Source organism: Patagioenas fasciata, chromosome 1 (genome assembly GCF_037038585.1).
Source record: "Patagioenas fasciata isolate bPatFas1 chromosome 1, bPatFas1.hap1, whole genome shotgun sequence".
NCBI lineage: Eukaryota > Metazoa > Chordata > Aves > Columbiformes > Columbidae > Patagioenas > Patagioenas fasciata.
In genome coordinates this window covers 214451007-214470946 of record NC_092520.1, presented here as the reverse complement: position 1 = coordinate 214470946, position 19940 = coordinate 214451007, and the positions used below count along the sequence as shown (strand labels likewise).

The 19940-nt window shown below is 51.4% G+C and overlaps 1 protein-coding gene across 1 annotated transcript in view; it reads right to left on the bottom strand.

The window, feature by feature from the left end:
- Window positions 1-19940, bottom strand: part of TNPO3 (transportin 3) — a 36694-nt gene that overhangs the window by 15092 nt on the left and 1662 nt on the right. The window contains exons 2-6 of the mRNA XM_065842882.2: window positions 10884-11084; window positions 8271-8344; window positions 7601-7757; window positions 3468-3611; window positions 1799-1974 (exon numbers count right to left, since the gene is read on the bottom strand). Coding sequence (XP_065698954.1) covers window positions 1799-1974; window positions 3468-3611; window positions 7601-7757; window positions 8271-8344; window positions 10884-11084 — 752 coding nt within the window. The remainder of the gene's footprint in view (window positions 1-1798; window positions 1975-3467; window positions 3612-7600; window positions 7758-8270; window positions 8345-10883; window positions 11085-19940) is intronic.

The window sequence follows — 19940 nt, the reverse complement described above, 5'->3', positions numbered from 1 at the left end:
TAAACTCAGCCTAAAGCCTGTCCTAAAGGCACAGGCGAGAGCTCCACGTGAGAGTATTTTTAATCCTGAAGACAAAATCTTTCTGATTTTCCAGTCACCGATTGAAGAGATTCCACTGCAGAGTCCATTGAGAACAAGCAGAGAGACTATGAGAACCAACTTTTACACCCCTGACAACTGGAGATTAATTCTATCAAATGGAAGGATAAACAGGAACAGATGCTACTTGAATTGTTAATTTGGAAAGGACACACAGTGAGGAGTTAACTGATCATTTCACTTGTGGAAATCGCATTTAACCTGCAATTTCTTGAAGTAAAGGCGCCCGGATAATTTACCACCCAGGATCAAAAATACGCAGAAGTTGGGGGGAAATGGGTTAAATGCAAGTGGAGTTTAATAAAAATAGGTTGGATCCACCTTATTCTTACCAGGAATGTTTAAAAAGAGAAATGGAGCAGACAGTTGGGTTAATGGTTGGATTCAATGATCCTAAAGGTGTTTTCTTCCAGCCCAAATGATTCTGCGATGGTGTCACGCGCGACTGGTTGGACTGGGTGAAGCCCCATTGAGGAAAGGGGTGAGGAGCTGGTTATTGAAGTGGAAATACCAGTTTGGTGCTGGGGAGGTTCCAGATGCACCTCACAACTGATTTTGTTGTGTTGATGAGAACTAAAAAGAAAAGAGAGCGCTCCTGGTGTTCACAGACAGAGCTGGGAGGCAAATACCTGTGCAGGGAGGATGGAAACCACCAGGTTTGAAGAGGAAAAGTCGCCCATGCCTGACGAGTTGCGGATGGACTCATCAGCCACAGGGTGACACAAACACTGTCAACACGAGGCCACGAGAACGGCAGGAGATGCCAGGAAGGGTTCAACATGAGCCAGCGTGTGCCCAGGTGGCCAAGAGGCCACAGCATCCTGGCTGGGACCAGCACTGGTGTGGCCAGCAGGCCCAGGGCAGTGACCGAACCTGTGCTGGGACCGGGGGAGGCCAAACCGCCAATCCTGGGGGCAGTTCTGGGCCCCTCACGCCAAGAAAGGCCTTGAGGTGCTGGAGCGAGTGGAGAGAAGGGAACGGAGCTGGTGAGGGGCTGGAGTACAAGTGTGATGGGAGCAGCTGAGGGAGCTGGGGGTTCAGCTGGAGAACAGGAGCTGAGGGGAGACCTTCTGATCTCTGAACTGCCTGAAAGGAGCTTGGAGCCAGGGGGGTCGGGCTCTGCTCCCCAGGAACAAGCGCCAGGAGCAGAGGAAACGGCCTCAAGTTGCGCCAGGGGAGGTTGAGGTTGGATGTGGGAACAATTTCTTCCCCAAAGGGCTGTGGGGCATTGGAACAGGCTGCCCAGGGCAGTGCTGGAGTCACCATCCCTGGAGGGCTGGACAGACGGACAGGAGGTTCTCAGGACATGGGGCAGTGCTGGGGTGAGTTATGGTTGACTCCATGATCTTCAGGGTCTCTTCAAACCAAAATGATTTTAAGTCTATATTTAATGGCAGATGCACCTCAGCACACCCTCCTCTTGCTGCGTCCCCTGGTGAGGACAACGCAGCGTCCCAGGGTACCCAGGCTGGGGACAGCGACTCTGCCACAGCCCAGCGCACAAACCGCTGCAGCCAGGGCCAGCAAGGACACGTTCTCACCTTTCTTTGTTTCACAAATACCTTATTTGCATAAGGGACTTCAGGGCGCTGCACAGATTCCAAAAATAACCGCGGGCAGACGGCGTGACAGTTAATTAATCACCGTACGTGACAGTTAATTACTGCACGTCTTTCCTCCCGGGCTGGAGTTCACTCACTTGTCCAGGTCCTCGCGCGCCACCGCCATGTGATAGGCACTCTCGAGGGTCAGGACGCCCTGGAAAAGCTGCAAGGCCAAGGGCAGGTTGGTCTCCACGTTCTCGATGGCGTAAAGGGCCGAGCAGACGCAGTCGGACGCGGCTTCGTGGAGGTTCGACGACGTTTTGTCTTGTTGCTGCAAGAAACGAGAGCCCGCTGATTATATATGAAACGAGCCAGGGGGAAAACGTGTCTTTTGTTGTTTCTGAAATAATTCGTCGAGCTTCTGCACGGCCACAGCTCCCGAAAGCTTCAACCAGCCCTGCAAAGCCTGGTTTGCTTTACCACCTCAAACACTTGAGGTCAAAATCGAAGATGGAGATGAAGTTTCTCACAAATACACATGAAATATTCATGATTGTGAGGGTTTGGGGGTGAACACAAGGATTCCGGGTCTCACCTGGTCGGTATTTATAGCGAATGTGCGAGGCTGATGTAACAGGAGCTTTAAGGGCTCCTACGGAGCCCGGATTAATTAAGGAGGGAGACGAGAGCGGCATATTAAGGAGGAGCAAAGCAAACAGGGAGGCGTGGAGGGGAAACAAAGGAGCAGGAACAACCTGTGTCCTTTCGCACCAGACTCGGGTGCATTTGGAAAACAATTTGTGGTCCCACATCAAGGTGGAAGGGAGGAGAAAAACGGGCAAAAAACGCTGGTTTTAAAGTGGTATGAACATAATAAAAAGTCCTGGGGGAGACGCGTTTGTGCTGGTGTCCGCATGAATATTCCCTGTTCCTCCTCCCACCAACGGGAGCCCTCATCTGCATCTGTCATTAATTGGATGTGCAGCACAGAGCAGATGCAAATGAGGGTTTGGTTAACGAGGGGAGCAGGAGCAGCCAATTCCCGCGCCGCTGGCAGCAGGAACCGCGGCCCTCCAGGAATTCCTCCTGTTCGCTCCCTTCATTGCCAGAAAAGGAATTAAAAATGATTTCACTGAAAATCTGGGGAAAAGAAACCAAGCAACCAACCCTGATTTTACTACTAAGCAAATGCAGATTTTTCAACCTATACAGACAACTTTAAAGCCAAAATTAATCACCACGAGGACTGCAAACCTACTTGGACAATGCACTAAATGAATCTATTTTGCTCAGAGCCTCATAAAGAAAATGGCCTTGGAGTAAGGACCAAGCACAATGTGTTTGAGGCCAAAACTCTGGGTTTTTTTAAAGCCTGAGTATGCTCAAAAGTCCACCTGGCGCCCACTTTGCCAGCAATGGCGACCCACGGAAACGGCTCAAAATGGCCATTTCTCAGATGTTTAATTCTTCTGATCTGCTCTGAATGTGCAGCAACTGCAACAGAGAAATGGAACCTGGCTCCTGCTTGAGCTACACGAGAAATGCGCTTCATACAGGGGCCAAAACTGACGATCCTTTCTGTCCATCAGTCTTGTCCCCACATCACAAAGCCCGACCTAAGGAAGTTCGGGTCTCTGAGGGTGGTGAGAGCCTGGCCCAGGTTCCCAGAGAGGTGGTGGATGAACCATCCCTGGAGACATCCCAGGCCAGGCTGGACGGGGCTCTGAGCAACCTGAGCTGCTGAAGATGTCCCTGTCATGGCAGGGGTGGCACTGGGGGAGCTTTGAAGGTCCCTCCAACCCAAATTATTAGAGAAGCACTCACCAGCACCTCGAAGAGCAGGGACAGTAACTTGCTGTTGGCCATGAAGGTGCTGTCCAGGACCCCCAGGTTGAACCAGCTCCCCAGGCACCGGAAGATTTTGATGAGCATCTTCTCATCGTTGCCTGCTTTCTCCACACACGTCATCTGCAACGGGACAGGGGAGAAGCGCTGAGAGCCCAACACAACTGCACAGGTGAAATAATAAATAACTGTAGGAAAGCTGCTGATTTGTCAGAATGCAGGAGGCTCCACAGAGGGGTCTGGATCGATGGGCTGAGGTCAATTGTCTGAGGGTCACCAAGGCCAAGTGCAGGGTCCTGCCCTTGGGTCACAACAACCCCATGGACGCTGCAGGCTGGGGAAGGGCAGCTGGAAAAGGAGCTGGGGGTGTTGGTGCCAGCGGCTGAACATGAGCCAGCGTGTGCCCAGGTGGCCAAGAGGCCACAGCATCCTGGCTGGGACCAGCACTGGTGTGGCCAGCAGGCCCAGGGCAGTGACCGAACCTGTGCTGGGACCTGGGGAGGACAAACCGCCAATCCTGGGGGCAGTTCTGGGCCCCTCACGCCAAGAAAGAGCTTGAGGTGCTGGAGCGAGTGGAGAGAAGGGAACGGAGCTAGAGAAGAAGGTTGAGGTTGGATGTGGGGAACAATTTCTTCCCCAAAGGGCTGTGGGGCATTGGAACAGGCTGCCCAGGGCAGTGCTGGAGTCACCATCCCTGGAGGGCTGGACAGACGGACATGAGGTTCTCAGGACACGGGGCAGGGACAGGGCTGGGGGAACAGTTGGACTCGATGATCCTGAGGGTCTTTTCCAACCAAAACGATTCAGTGATCCTCTGTCCCCACGCTGCTTTTGTCATCAGGAACACGACAGTTCTGCAAACACCTCTCAAGACCCCGTGGGCTCCGATCAGGCTCATTCAGGAAGGCAGGACGCTTCCAACACCCCACCCGTGAGTGAAGGAGCCCTGGGCTCGGTGCGATGTGGAGGCAGAGCCAAACCCCTCAGTCACCTTCGGCTGCTGTTACAGAAGCGGTAAAAGCAGTCTGAGTGTTTCCATCCACTCCCAGCCTCTCAGTTTGCTGCAGGATCCCATCTCAGACACCAACACACCAAGTTTCACGCATGACGAATCCTTACGCTCCCCCTAAGCTCCACTTTACATTCCTCCCCACAAAAGCACCGAGACGATGGGTCCTGAGGGTCAGACCCGCCCCACCGCCAACCTGAGGGCACGGCAGTGTCAGAGATGTGGGTCTGGAAGAGACCGACAACGCTTCTGCTGCCCCACGGCACCCACCAGCACCAAGGGACCCGCCAGGCTGACGGAGACAAGAACAAGCGGTCGGGATTCCTGCACACGGGAGCTTCCAGAGCTCCTCGCTTGAAGCTTCAATCCTGAAAATATTGAACTTCACAGTCCCTGTGCAGTTTTTAAAAGTGAATTTAGCATTCGAATCCTACACAGAAAACAGGACTTTGCTCTTCAGGCAGGTGGTTAAGCGCCTGTGCTGGGATTTACCACGCAAGCTGCAGGCAAACGCAGACAAGTCTGAGCAGAAAGTCCCCAGCAGTGCTACGGCCCTTCCCGATGCGACACCTCGCGCTGTGACGTGTCCTGTCCCAGCGATGTGACAGCCCGACGTGCCGAGGGCTGGGGACAGCGTGGGGGGCGGCACGGGGACACGAAGGTGGAAGAAAAAGAGTTTGAGAAGCGAGAGAGGAGTCGTGCAAAGATAAACGTGTGGAAAAGGTGGATCTGGGCTCCCCTAACGGCTGCGCTGGTAATGGCACGGGAAAAATGGGATAAATCCAGCGTGAGGGGGAAGGGAGGCTCCTCAAATCTGCTGCACCCCGATCACCGCCATCCCCCTTCCCTCCGGGTTTAACTCAGTGGGGAAGGCAAAGCCAGATGTGGTACAAACACCAAACACCCACCAGAAGCACCTGCCACGCTCAGATGGTCACCCAGACACTCTCTGTGGCTTTGGTAACCACGGGGACACCAAATGCAGCGTGGAAAGAGAGCGAGGACCTTCTGCACAGGTGCTGGAAGTTTAAATTGAGGGCGTCTTACCTCTAACTCTGCAGATGAAACCGAGGGAAACTGCTGGGGGTGACTTTGTGTTGGGTCCCAGGGACAGGGATGCAGGGAGGGATGTGGGATGGGGATGGGGATGCAGGGAGGGATGTGGGATGGGGACGGGGATGCAGGGAGGGATGTGGGATGGGGATGCAGGGAGGGATGTGGGATGGGGATGCAGGGAGGGATGTGGGATGGGGACGGGGATGGAGGGAGAGATGTGGGATGGGGATGCAGGGAGGGATGTGGGATGGGGACGGGGATGCAGGGAGGGATGTGGGATGGGGATGCAGGGAGGGATGTGGGATGGGGATGGGGATGCAGGGAGGGATGTGGGATGGGGACGGGGATGGAGGGAGAGATGTGGGATGGGGATGCAGGGAGGGATGTGGGATGGGGACGGGGATGCAGGGAGGGATGTGGGATGGGGATGCAGGGAGGGATGTGGGATGGGGACGGGGATGCAGGGAGGGATGTGGGATGGGGATGCAGGGAGGGATGTGGGATGGGGATGGGGATGCAGGGAGGGATGTGGGATGGGGATGCAGGGAGGGATGTGGGATGGGGACGGGGATGCAGGGAGAGATGTGGGATGGGGATGCAGGGAGGGATGTGGGATGGGGACGGGGATGCAGGGAGGGATGTGGGATGGGGATGCAGGGAGGGATGTGGGATGGGGACGGGGATGCAGGGAGGGATGTGGGATGGGGATGCAGGGAGGGACGTGGGATGGGGACGGGGATGCAGGGAGAGATGTGGGATGGGGACGCAGATAACGAGGGGATAAATGAAACGGCACATTAAACAAATCTCCCCGGATCTCAAGAGCGAACGCAGACCCTCCAGCTGCTTGGTGGAGTGACAGTCTCAATAATGTGTTATCTTTACACAAGCAGTGTGAAATGGTAGAATTTTACGGGAAGAGAAGCAACCGCACGTGGTCCACGCAAAGTCAGGGATCGGTTTGGCTGCTCCCTGACTGAGCTCAAACACCACCGAGCAGCAGGAGAATCCCTCTGGCGAGCACGGAGCCAGCGAGGAGCATTTCCCTTCAGTCCCTGGAGCCATTCACCTCCACGCTTACCCTCTGCTCCCCAAGTTTGCCCTGGACTTGATCTTAAAGGCCTTTTCCAACCCAAATGAGAACAGGGGGCTGTGGGGCGTTGGAACAGGCTGCCCAGGGCTGTGCTGGAGTCACCATCCCTGGAGGGTTGGACAGACGGACACGAGGTTCTCAGGACATTGTTTAGTGACACGGTTTGGTTAATGGTTGGACTCAACGATCTCAAAGGTCTTTTCCAACTAAAACAATTCTATGATTCTATAATTCTATATTTTGGGGCCCACAACAGTCTCATTCTTGGAGAGCGTGACTTGCTCCCTGGATGAGGAATCTTCTGAAGAACAACAGTCTCTTCACTTGGCCAATCCTAAACGTGACGTGCAGCTAAATCCACCACCTCAGCTCATCAAACAGCCATCAAAAATGAGGTACATACTTAAGGCTGAAAGGGGCATGAAAAGAGAGGGAGATCAGAGTCTTCGAGTCCCTGAACGCCCTTTTTCTGACACGTATAGAGAGATCTACCCGTGTGTGACCCTAGAGAGGACCTAGTGACCTATAGGCACCCCACAACGGACTGAAGTAATTTCTTGTGTAACCATCAAATAGCACAAAACTCCCCGAGCTGCGCAGGAATCCAGCCCTGAGCAACCACTGAACCACCAGCCCAGGAGAACAAAGAGCTTTTTCTGAGTTTAACGGACACTGAGCCAAAAGATGAGCCCCACGCTCCGTCCCACCGGCTAAAACAGCGCGATCCTCGTGGGGACGATCCAGTCGGGAGGATGAGAAGGTTCTTAATTCTCCATAGCGAGCTCTGTTTTCAACAGGAGCCTGACTGGGATTTTGATCATCAAAATTTGTCGCAGATTTTTAATCGCACCCAACCTGGAATAACCAGGATCAGCGATGCGCAGGGCAGGAGAAGTTCCACGACCACCTTTAGCCGCCGAGCGGGGTTCGGTGGCCGCGTGAGTGTGTCCTTACCAGCAGGGAGACGACGGTGCTGGAGTAATAGGCCAGGTCCTCGATGATTTCGGTGCGGCGGTTGGCGCCGATGCGCAAGGAGCGGCTGTGAACCTCCTCGGGCAGAACGGTGAGGATCTCCAGCAGAAAGGGCAGGGACGTCACGTCGTTGCTGTACCTGGAAAACGGGGAAAGACATGAAGGTGAGAGCTGAGCGCACACAAAAACACTAAATACTGGGAAACAGCGAGAGGCGGAGCGGCTTTTCAAAGAGATTGGGCACGAGTGTGATGGGAACACGCTCCAGCGCCTGCCGCGAGGGCAGAGCATCGAGGGCCTCTGTCGGCGGTTTAGCTCAAGAGTTTTGAACAGAGAAATGGGCAAAGCTTTGGCAGCACAAATGGCCGCTGGCTGCGGTTGAAGCAGGAGGGGATGGGGATCATCGCGGACAAAAGAGGGATGAGGGAATCGCTGAGGCGCGGAGTTGTGGCCGTGGAGGCGCGCACGGCGCCGTCGCACGGAGCCACAGGCCAACCCACCTCCCCGCCGCCATCTAAACACTTCATTAATTAAGGAAACCTATTGTGAGGCCGTTTGGCGCTGCGGGACTTTTGGGGTGCCACAGGTCCCACCCACCCAACGTTTCCTCGAGAAACAAGTGAAGAGTTGAAGAATATAGAAAATGACTTACTTTTCAACCAGTGTTTGTACGCAGCCTTTCCAAGACGCCATTTGCAGGGCAAGGTCTGCTATTGCTAAAGCGAGCTGCAAGGGGACAAAAAGACAAAAAATAACCGCAGATAAGCGTGGCGATTGATGAAATCCACCCAAAAGGAGAGGAGATGGGGCTGGGACCACCAGACCCACGCTGGGCAGGTTACACCGATACTAACTCACAACATCCCTGTTTTATCTGCGCGATCCCCGCGGAGCACCCACCGCCCCAATGGGGTGATGTTCTCCACTATTTTGGGGTAAAACTGGCCCCCCGAGCTCTCCAAACAGCAAACAAGAGGGTAAAGCTAAAGGAACCACATAATGAAGGAGGGGAAACAATTCCATGCTCGGAGACACGCGTCGATCTTCTCTGTTCTCCCAGCTGGAGGAGCAAATAAGGGAGAAAAAGGGGTTTTGTTTCATAAAAAGGTGAGAAGCGATAAAAGTGGAGCTGGGCGGCATCGCCGTGACCTGCAGCGTCTCTTCTCCCTCCCCTAAGCCAGAGATTAACATTAGGAACGGCTCTAGCGGTGCTGTGAGACAAGCCTGGCTACCAGGCTGCTCTTAAGGGCAAGTTAAGACTAGATAGCCCGGGCTTTAGCAGCTTCAGCCCTGGATGAGCCACTTTGAGCTCCCTCTGCTAAATAAGTGAGCTGTACGGCGATAGTTTTACTACTCAGAAGTCAGTGGATGAGCCCAGCTCAAGTTCAAAATCAGTCATTTTGCTTCAGTACATGCAGAGCAAATGTAACGCGTTATTTAGAGATATAAGGTAGTACGATTTTCTAACATACTCTTTGATTTGTGTCACTTAGCAGATGAGATTTGCTAAAATTCTAAGCTTGTATTTGCCAAAAGCAACTGCAGGTTGCACTAAACACCTGCAAGGTAAAGCCCAGCTTGCATTTTCCTTGGAAAAATGGAACTGAGTGGGAAAACAAGGATCTAAGGTTGACAGAGACATCGCAGATATTGCAAAGCCAGGCCTATTTTGCTGAGAAGAATGGGTTTATCCAGACAAAACGGCACCGTCAGGGCTATGGACCAAAAACAAGTCAGGGAAAAGGGTCCGATGGGGAGCAGCTTCGGAATGAATCCGTTCATCGCACGCTGAAGCAATTGTTGGTCAAGATACCAGTTTGTGGCACAGCGCTATTTGTAGTTACCTTTGCAAATAAAGAGATGTAGACATTAACACCTCATCAATACGTTTAACTTTCCATATAGCGATAGCTTTGTTCAGCGGGACTGTAGATAAGGGGAGCAGCAAACAGTCACTGGAGCTTAAAGAGCATTTTTAAAAAGAGGACCAAGGCCTCCTGTTTGTTCTGAAACTGTTTTATTTCAAGGGAATACTGTTTAATTTAATCGTCTTGATTTTTTTGGTGGTCTGTAAAGATATAATATATAAAGTATATACATATATATATATATATATAGCATATAAAGACATACAAATTATACAGAGATTGTAGAGATTTGTAGTTTTCTACAAATCCTAAACGTTTGTAGCGTGATGGATACAGCATCACCTGAGAGTTTGTCTCTGGAGCTCCAAGACACAGACTCCACAGATTCACAGAATCCCAGAATATCAGGGATTGAAGGGCCCTGGAAAGCTCATCCAGTGCAATCCCCGCGGAGCAGGAACACCCAGCTGAGGTTCCACAGGAAGGGGTCCAGGCGGGTTTGAATGGCTGCAGAGAAGGAGACTCCACAACCCCCCTGGGCAGCCTGGGCCAGGCTCTGCCACCCTCACCCCAAACAAGTTGCTTCTCATATTCAAGTGGAACCTCCTGTGTTCCAGTTTGCACCCATTGCCCCTTGTCCTGTCACTGGTTGTCACCCAGAAGAGCCTGGCTCCATCCTCCTGACACTGCCCCTTTCCATATTGATCCCCAGGAATGAGTCCCCCCTCAGTCTCCTCTTCTCCAGCTCCAGAGCCCCAGCTCCCTCAGCCTTTCCTCACACGGGAGATGCTCCACTCCCTTCAGCATCTTTGTTGCCCTGCGCTGGACTCTCTGCAGCAGTTCCCTGTCCTTCTGGAGCTGAGGGGCCACAACTGGACACAATATTCCAGGTGTGGTCTCCCCAGGGCAGAGCAGAGGGGCAGGAGAACCTCTCTGACCTACTGACCACCCCCTTCTAACCCACCCCAGGTCCCATTGGCTTCCTGGCCACAAGGGCCCAGTGCTGGCTCATGCTCACCCTGCTGTCCCCAGGACCCCCAGGTCCCTTTCCCCTACACTGCTCTCTAATAGCTCATTCCCCAACTTACACTGGAACCTGGGGTTGTTCCTGCCCAGGTTCCAGACTCTACACTTGCCCTTGTTCTGTTTCATTAAATGTTTCCATGCCCAGCTCCCCAGCCTGTCCAGCTCTCTGGATGGCAGCACAGCCGCTTATCGGGGAAAGAAAACACCTGAAAGTTTGCTTTATGAACTGATACAGGCACCTGGAGAGAAGATCAGCAGCGTTTACGTTGGCGTGTTTCCCCTATGCAGTAAATAATAGAGCGAACCCACCACCCAACTCTTAAGTCGCACTTCTCTTTGAGTAATCCAAACATCGCTGTGACAGCACCCACCTGGGTGACGATGACGGGGGACAAATCCTTCAAGTTCTGGATGTGGGAGAGCAGAGAGTCCCGCAGGGAGGCGTGGGAGTCGGTGGGGAGCTCGTAGAACGACGTCTGGATCTTCATCTTCATGGTCTGCGCCGCGAAGTAACAGGATTCCACATCCTGGCGGATCTGCAGCAGCTGGTCCGAGATCTCCCAGGCGTGCACCTGCGGGAAAACGCGGCGCACTCAGCGACGCGGGGAAAACCGCGCTCCCCTGGGGGAAACAGCCCGGAATTCGTACCGGAGAGCCCGCCAGAGCAAACCCATGAGTGGCCTTGCAGCAAAGAGCAACAAAAGCGGGTTTGTGGATAATTGCTGCGCTCGTTACGCGGGAATAAAACCAGAGGGACAATGATTGGATAAATATAAGAAAATAATGAGATATAATTGAAAGATTGAAGTCGGCGGGTCCATCTGTAAGAGTCAGTGCGAAGATGGAGCAGTGTTTGCCTGAACATCGCCATCGAGAACTTAGAGAACTGAAGCCCTGACCAAAAGAACCCATGGACAATGACTTGGAGAGAGCCCCGAGGAGCAGCATTGTGTTGAACTGTTTCTCCGATATGGGGGCTGCTGCTCACAATGGCTGTTGTGTGGACTTTGCCTGCTTCTCCAGCCAAACCACCCCCCCCTCCTGAAAGCCGTTGTTCTGAGGGTCTCTGACCCAGGGACAAGAGCTGCCGTCCAGAAGCTGTGTGCTCACCTGCAGCCTCAGTCACACGTGTCCCTACCTGCTCCACAAACAATGGCCAACGAAAAGGAGCACGCCCAGCAGCTCAACAAGGGTCCTGAGCTCACCCAATGGACCAGAGAAAGACCCTGAATGCTGGACACGTAAGCGCTGGCAAAAGAAAGCGTGGATCTTTCGAGCCTGGGTTGTGAAATCAAGGCAGACTGGGCTGAAACAATGGGAGCAAGGGGGGTGAAGAAGCATGAAAGGTGACTCCAGAATGGACACCGTTGAAGATCTTCCCACCAGAGGATCCCGAACCACGACGGAGGACCGGCCGGACTGCACGGGACCGGAGAGCAGAGGGAGCTTCTGGAACTGGATGGTGAGAAACGCAACCTCATTTCTCATCTTTACCTTGAATTTCCCCCGTTTCTTTCCCCTTTCTTTTCTTACTCTACCGCGTGCCGCTTTATGGGCAAATTAATAAAGTAACACTGCTTGATTGAATCATAACCCCTTGGCATTTTGGTCGCCTTAATTTTGCGCTCTGAGATCAAGGTAGAAGAACCATCACGAGTCCATCGCTGAACAGACCGTGACAACATCTGAGAGAAACACCGGGACAGATTGGGGAGAAACGCGTGGATTTGGGGACTGTTATGGAACGAGGTCTTCCAAGGACTCAATCAATAAGATGCTCCTCGTTTCCTGGAACATCTCCAACATATTTTACGTTGGGTAAGAACGTTTGATTTTTCTTCAAAAATTAAACCCTAGGTTTGTTTCGCTAAAATGCTTCAAATCTGAATTGTGTGTAATTAAGCTCGAACTAATGGACTCGCATCCCGTGTGTGAAAGAACCACATCCAACACCACCTAATTGTGTTTTCTACCATTAGAATAACTACGAAAACCACCCCAAAATATCTCTGATAGAAAACAAAGTCACGGCACTGGAGCATGGTGGATAGTTCTCATTCTTTTTAATTTGGGGGAGGTGAAAGGTGGTTCTGACCAATATCACAGATGGACAAACATCACACCCCAAAAGGAGGAGCTCCCCAAAAACACGGCGAGATGGGACCCCAAAACCACCCCAGAGAAGGACTTTATGTATATATTTTGATATAGACCATCCAGGTCCAGCAGCACAGTGAAGGGAACCAACCCAGCCCAAGCATGGAAAGAGAAACCCATATTTTACTGAACACCAAGACATTTTTGCATTGCAGGGACCTAAGGGGGCTCCCCCGCACCCCAAATTATTTGATTTCACAATTAAAACCCCCTCTAATTCAATTATGGGTAGGAAGAAAAATTTGGATGCGTTTCCAACAGAAATGTCCCTGCGGGTTAATTTGTGCTCACCAAGTAATTGCCAAGATTGTAATAAATCAAGAGTCTTTCTTAAGAAACTGAATAACTAGAATTGTATGCGACTCGTATTAAAAACCTTATTAACAGACGTGTCTTCCAAGGCGTTTAGAATTGAACAATTAAGGATGGGGATGGAATGAGGAGAAATCAAAGCCGAAGAGCCCCGGCTCTGCTATCCCACAATAATCCATCCGCGAGTCGCTGATTCCGCAGAAATGGTAAAATTATTAATGGGTTTGTGATCTCTAATGAGCGAATGACTCAAAGAAGGGATTTGCTTGCTCAAAAGTTTTGCTGGAGAGTTATAGAAGCTGTTAAAGAGCTGCAAGGTTGGCTCCGCACCCTCCGCTCCAGACGCTGGGTATGGGTTGGGTATCAAATACCCAACCTGCACCTTAAAGAACAACCAAGTATTTCCAGAAATTAACATTATTTAGGGAATTTTTTGGGGGTGTACAACAACCTCATCTGAGCAAAATGAAGCAGTTTTGGCTTTCCAACCCAAACTATTGTTCGTTTTTGTTGCGTAACGTCTCCTCCATCTTCCGCGTAGGGTAACGTTGTTGCCCCATAGACTCGCGCTCGCGGCGGGAACACCAATAATATTATAAATACCTCAAATATGAGGCTCCTGTTAGTTTATGATGGATTTTCACCCCAAAACGCAACTGTTTTCCAGGTGTCTCGCGGAGTTCTGAAGCTCCCGGGGTGGAAGGAGCCAAGTGTCGTTGCAATATTAGAAATAAACCACGAGCTGCCGTTCCTGCCTCTACGTAAGACGTTTAGATCTTGGTTTCCTCCAATTCCCAGCATCTATCTACCCAGAATCTTGCTCTGGGTATAAAATCTGCTTCTACCACCTCACACCAGGGTTCAAAATGTACTTTTGATGTAAAAATCAAGCAATAAATGACATGAGTAAGGCAAGAAGGCAGCTCAGGGTATGGAGATTCACCACCCAAAGGGTTTTGTCTCAACGTCCCTGGGTTCTGGAGGGGGTAAAAACCAAAACGCGCCGCTAAAGAGACGAATATTTGCTTGACGTTTAATCCCGGGATGAAATACGAGTCGGGTGTTTATGTGGCTGTAACAAGAAGAGGCGAAGCGGTAAACAAGGGGAGCCCAGGCCCCTTCACATCAGGAAAACCCCTCCCTGCAAAGAACAACCAAACCAACCAGCACTTCTTTCAGTTTTAACGAAGGGGTTGATGAGGAGGAGTTCACTTAGAGGCGACTTGTAGCGTTAAAACCTAGGAAATTATAACTGAAAACACATGCAAAAAAAATTAGATGTGTTTTTTGTGATTTTACTGTTGGTTTTCTGCAGTCCCGCCACTTTTCGCCGTGCCAGTGGCATCTGTTAAAAAGCCTCGGAGTAACAGGTTTTATATCAATCAAAACCCTTTCCAAGGGAGTGGAATGAAAAACACGGGTGGGCAGAATGAGGAGCCCGTGATCGAACCATCCGCACCCACATCAACGCCCAGCCCCGTCCTCACAAAGCTCTGCAAGGACCGACCATGGTGCCACCTGAGCCTTGACGCAAGAACCAAGATGTGAAGAACCTCAGCTATGGACTTGGGTGGAAACAGAGCTGGAAAGGTGAGCTGGTCCTGGAGAGAGGAGATGGGTGGTTGGAGACCTCAAATGGGAGGTTGAGGACCTCAAACGGGAGGTTGGGGACCATAAGTGGGTCTCAAAGCTGGGCAACATCACCTCTTCTGCTCAGATGAGGATGCGATACCCAAGAGGTAGAAGGATTTTAGGTAGGAGGACACGTCTACCAGCTCTGGCACAGAACACCTCCCCGTCTCCGGTTGTGGGCCCGTTCCACAAACCATGGTGCGTCCACACCAGAAACCTCCAAGAGCAACAGGAACAACCCCAGGTTCCAGTATAAATTGGGGAACAACTTGTTGGAGAGTGGTGTAGGGAAAAGGGACCTGTTGTTGAGAAAACAGATGGTAACTTGTGTGCTGGAGACGCGGTTCCAGTACGAGGCCAGGACTGGTGATGGAATCCAGCAAAGATCCCCGAAATATCTCACCTGTACAGCACCCATCTAAGAGATGGACACCAAAATGGCTCAAAGGTGAATTATGAGTTGTAGGAGCTGTGAGAATCAAGAGCTTCCAGCTCAAAATTAAAACACACGGTGGATCTTCTGGTAAGACCTTGTTGCAGTTCCAGCAATTTCTTCTGAACTTCCCCCAACGTGTTTAACTTGCATTTTCTTTCCCCAAATGATAATCTCACAGCCATTCCTTGAAAGGATTCGAGTGCTCCCGCAGGAAATCTTCACCTCGGGTCATTTACAAGGAAGACTTTGATAAAACAGCCAAAAACTCGGAATCCCGGAGGGTGGGAGCAGCAGACCTGGAGCCCGCTGCTCAAGCCCTCTGCGCAAAGCAGAAGCAGTTTAAGTCAAGCTTGTTGAGGGCGGCTGTGAGTGTCTCCAGGGATGGGACCTTCTCAACATGGGTCTTTGTCCCAGGGTTGGTCCATCCCAACGCAGCCCAGGGACAATTCGGTCCCCTAAACCCCAAACCACAACACTGCTTTCTGGCCGGTTGTCCCAGTCTGACCTGCTCGTGGGGTTTTCACAACCCGGGGAAAGGACTTTGAGTTGGCCTTTGCTGAACTGGTGGAGGACCCGTGAGGCTGTTCCTCCACCCACCGAGGTCCCTCCAGCGCGTCAACCGCTCCTCCAACTTGGTGTCACCCGTGAACCTGCGGAGGGTGCATCCCTCCTGTCATCCAGATAATGAACGAAGACGTTCAGCAGCAGCCACACCAACATTGACCCCTGAGGAACATCACTCATAACTGGCCACCAGCTGGACTTCAGGCCAATGACCACTACAGTTTGATTGGGAGGGTTTCCCAACCATCAGGTCCACCTCTCTCCACTTGGGTTACCGAACGCCGCAGGATACGGCATTGGAAGACGTGTTCAACATCAAGGAACATCCTCTGCTTTCTAGACCCACCACACCGGCCACCTTCTCGTGGGTTGGTCAGGAAACTTGTCTTCTCCACCAACACTCCAGAAGACACATCGTCCTCTCTCCACAGCCTTTTCTACCTGCTCCTTCTGGCCAGATATGAGCAAATTTCTTGACGCTGAGAGTTTAATGCTTCAAAAACCCAGGACTTGAATCAGAGGAGGATTTGGGGCAAATACCACGGACTCCAGATGTCCCTCCACAGCCTCCACTCGGGTTTGTGCCCAGTACAACCAGTCAACAAAAAAACCCACCAGATCAAGGCCGGTAACCCCGTCCTTGGGTACTTGGTTACAGGGGGAACCAGCAACGAGAGTTCTTGTGAAACTGGGGATTTCGCATTTATACTGGTTCGCTGCTCATCCGAAACGTCAATTTTGGGTCAGGCCTTGTTGACCAGGATGGTTTGAGCAATGGCCACATTGTCACTGCCAAGGGACCAGATCTAAGCTCAACGCCTGCTCTGAGCAGTGGGGTGGACTGGAGAACCTCAGAGGTGCTTCTTCCCCGTGATTCTGTGATGTTATTTCAGGAAGGGATGGGGGGAAATCAGGTATTTAGAAGAGTGATGAGCCTGATGAGGTTCTGAGGGACACGGTCACGTAGACGAGGTTCTTGGGGACGTGGTTTCCAGGTGGCCTTGGCCGTGTTGGGTTAACAGTTGGACTCAATCTCGAAGGTCTTTTCCAACCGAAACAATTCAACGATTCCATGATGCTTTTGATCCACGTGCAGGCAATGTGGGAATTTATACTGACTTTCCATCACCTTAAAATTAAAAAGCTTTAAACAGTGATTATAAACAAGAGGGAACCTTTATCTAGTTTTGGTTTTAATTTAATCAGGGGTTAATACTTGTACGCAATACTATCAACAAATTAATTTTACGGACAGATCGAAGGAAACCTGTGTCAGTCACTTAAATGAACCTTTCTGGCCACGAGCCGCACACAATTTCCGCCTCCTAGAAATCATTTGATGAATGAACATTAAACCACAAACCAACCTGCACTTAATCCACAACGAGAGAAGGAAAACAACGCAGCAACCGGCAGCTGCTCTTCTGCACCGCACGCTTCACCAACACCCCGCGCTGACGGCAAATTCATGTGGGAACACTTAAAATAGCGGGACCAGAAAGCTGAGTATGATTAAAATGAGTTTAATCCCTACGATTCTTCTGGATTAAATAAAACTGGACGAGTCTGGAGTTGCCTTCGTGCAACTCCAAACAAAAAAGTGTCGCTTTGCTGGTTGAATGATCCCCAAATTCTGTGGTTTTGGGAAACTTTTACCTAAATCTGACCTTTTCAGTGATGCACAAGACAGGGGTAAGCTCACAATCCCTCTTCGGGACGCCCCGCTACAGCAGCCTCATCCCCTCAAAATAATTGGCAATTAAAGGGAAGAACGAGGCTGCAGATGGACAAATCCAGGCCGATCACCACCAGTGACTTTAACGACACTAATTAATTATTAAGCTTTAATTTCTCATCCCCATGACGGCTCGAGCATCTGATGACCATCCTGGCAAACGTCAACATCTTCAGACAACACCACGACTCAAAGAAACGCCAAAAACAAACAGTGCCCACCCAATCCCCACAGCGGCGAACGCAAATAACCAACCAAGACCCCACCGCTCAATATCAGCGCCACGAACCAGGCGCCTCACCAAGCGCCATCCTGGCCGATAATAATTGAGGAATATTCAACGACGGGCGTCATTTGCACGGAGATGGTTTGGGAACAGACGCGAGTCCAAAGGAAGGAGCTGTGGGTTATTAAATCCAAGCGGCTCGAGGCACAAGGAGGTTTTATTCACAAAACAGGGACGATAAGCGAGCGCTTGGTCCGGCGCTGGACACAAACCCCCATGTGAAGCCCTGAACCTTCATAAAGCCGACGTCTCGCATGCCGCAGCTCAGGAACACGTTGGTAAAGAGAGAGAAAAGGGGTGAAAGCAGCAGGAAGATGGTGAAGGAGTTTTGATTTTCAATTGTTCCCCTAAAACCCAGAGGCCAATGTGGATGTCCCGCCAGCGAGGCTCCTGGCCCGGCCCTCACCTCTGCAAGGACACGGAGCTCTAAAACCAGACAAAAACCTCCATATTATACATTTATAACCTCTATATACATTATATTAAAGTACTCACATCTTTGACAGCACCTAACGAGTTGTACGAGGAGGAAGAGGTTTAATTTCAGGAATCACCTCCTGATCCAAGAGTGAGTTTGTCTCACGAGTACAGAGCGACGTAGCTAATTAAACACCTCCGTTTAGTCTCTCTCCACAACAAAAACTGCAGAAAGAGCTTTAATTCCCGACCAGGCCCTCACTCCAGTGAACATCCTGCGGTCATCGAGGAGCAAATGTGTCCCTGGCACGGTCTGAATCTTCTTTCCATCCTATGCAATGTGTGCTGGAAGTTTCCTGCTTTAGAATCCTGATTTTAAACTCAGCGCTAACCCGGGCCGGGACGGAGCTGACGTTGCTGGTTAAGCGCAATCCCCCCATCCTGTCTGGTAAAGAAGCCGCCGACGCTTCCATTCTCATCTCGATGACAAGATTCTGCTTGGTGAGAGCTCGCCCAGCAGCTTCACACCCCCCATCCCACCCAAAACTCTGATCACGAGCACCCGTTTAAGCGCAGGGATCAAACCACCCCGTACCTGCAGCGAGAAGGTGCCAAGAAGCTGCATAAAATCATCAGTAAAACTTCCAGGGGGTTTTACTGCGGTCGGGACAAACTTGTACCATACGGTGGCTTTGGGGTCCCGCGGGTTAAGATCACGCACGGGGTGACGAGTCTTAATGAGAAATAGGGGGCTGAGCAGCCCCGAGTCCAATTTATCACCTGTTCTGATGTTAACGCTATAAAATTGCTCACCTTGCTCTGGTTTGTGCCTGCAAGTCGGAATAAACTCGGTGAACGGTAAATTAAACAAGGTAAAGATGCTGAGGGAAACCGGGCTGCGCCCCAAAGCACCCAAAGGTGCGCAAAACCACCTGAACTGATCCTTAGACCTGGCAGACGGAGCTCTGAAAGGCCAAATAGGCACAAATAGAAAGCGAGAAGCAGAAATGTGTTAACCTGGCTCATCGCTGGGGTTTAAAGCACACGAGAAGAGACAGGAAGGAGATTCCTCTCCCAAAAACCAACGGGGTCCCTTCGTGTGACAGCCCAGGGAGCAGCGCGGAGACAGCGCAGAGGAACACGGGAACCTGCCATTTCTATTAGAAACAACCCAGACGACACAGATAACAGCCCAAAGAAACCCCAGTGGAGCAAAACAAACCCTAATGGAGTGAAATAAACCCCAACGGAGCCAAACAAACCCCAAGGCTTTCCACAGGAGGAGGGATCCCACCCTTATGGGTGACCAGGGTATTAAAAATAAGTCCCAAATACGTCACATTCCCCTTTTGACGGGGTCGTTTGTACCAAGCGCAGCCCGCAGAGCTCTCTAATAACAAACCCCCTCCGGCCGCCCATCCCGGCACTGGGTAGGGGTGAAATCCGAAGTTGTGGCTGTTTCTGGAATAGGAATAATCTCTGAAATCACAACCTCCCTTTTTTAACCCAAATGAGATATTTCAACGGGCACAACCACGGCCGGCGGCGCTCGGACCCCTGAAGAATCAGCCATGGGGCCGGACCCGCTGCCCATCGGTGCCGAGCCCCTTCGCGGAACCCAAATTCTCCCTCACTTTGCTGCGGATAAAACCACCGCCGCAAACTTCTGTTGTACCTGGGGATGTAACTGCGTGGCGCGCTCAATTTAAAGAAATTAAAAGGAAAATGTATAAGGTTGTGGTTAAGAAATGGTCTAAAGATTTACCAGATGGTGGGAAGCTCGTGGGGCTCCACCGAACCCGCTCGGGAGGGAACTCGCTGCTGCGCTTCAGGGAATTTGGGCTTTGAGATGAAGAGATGGTGAGGAGGAGCTCACCTTGCTCCTCCAG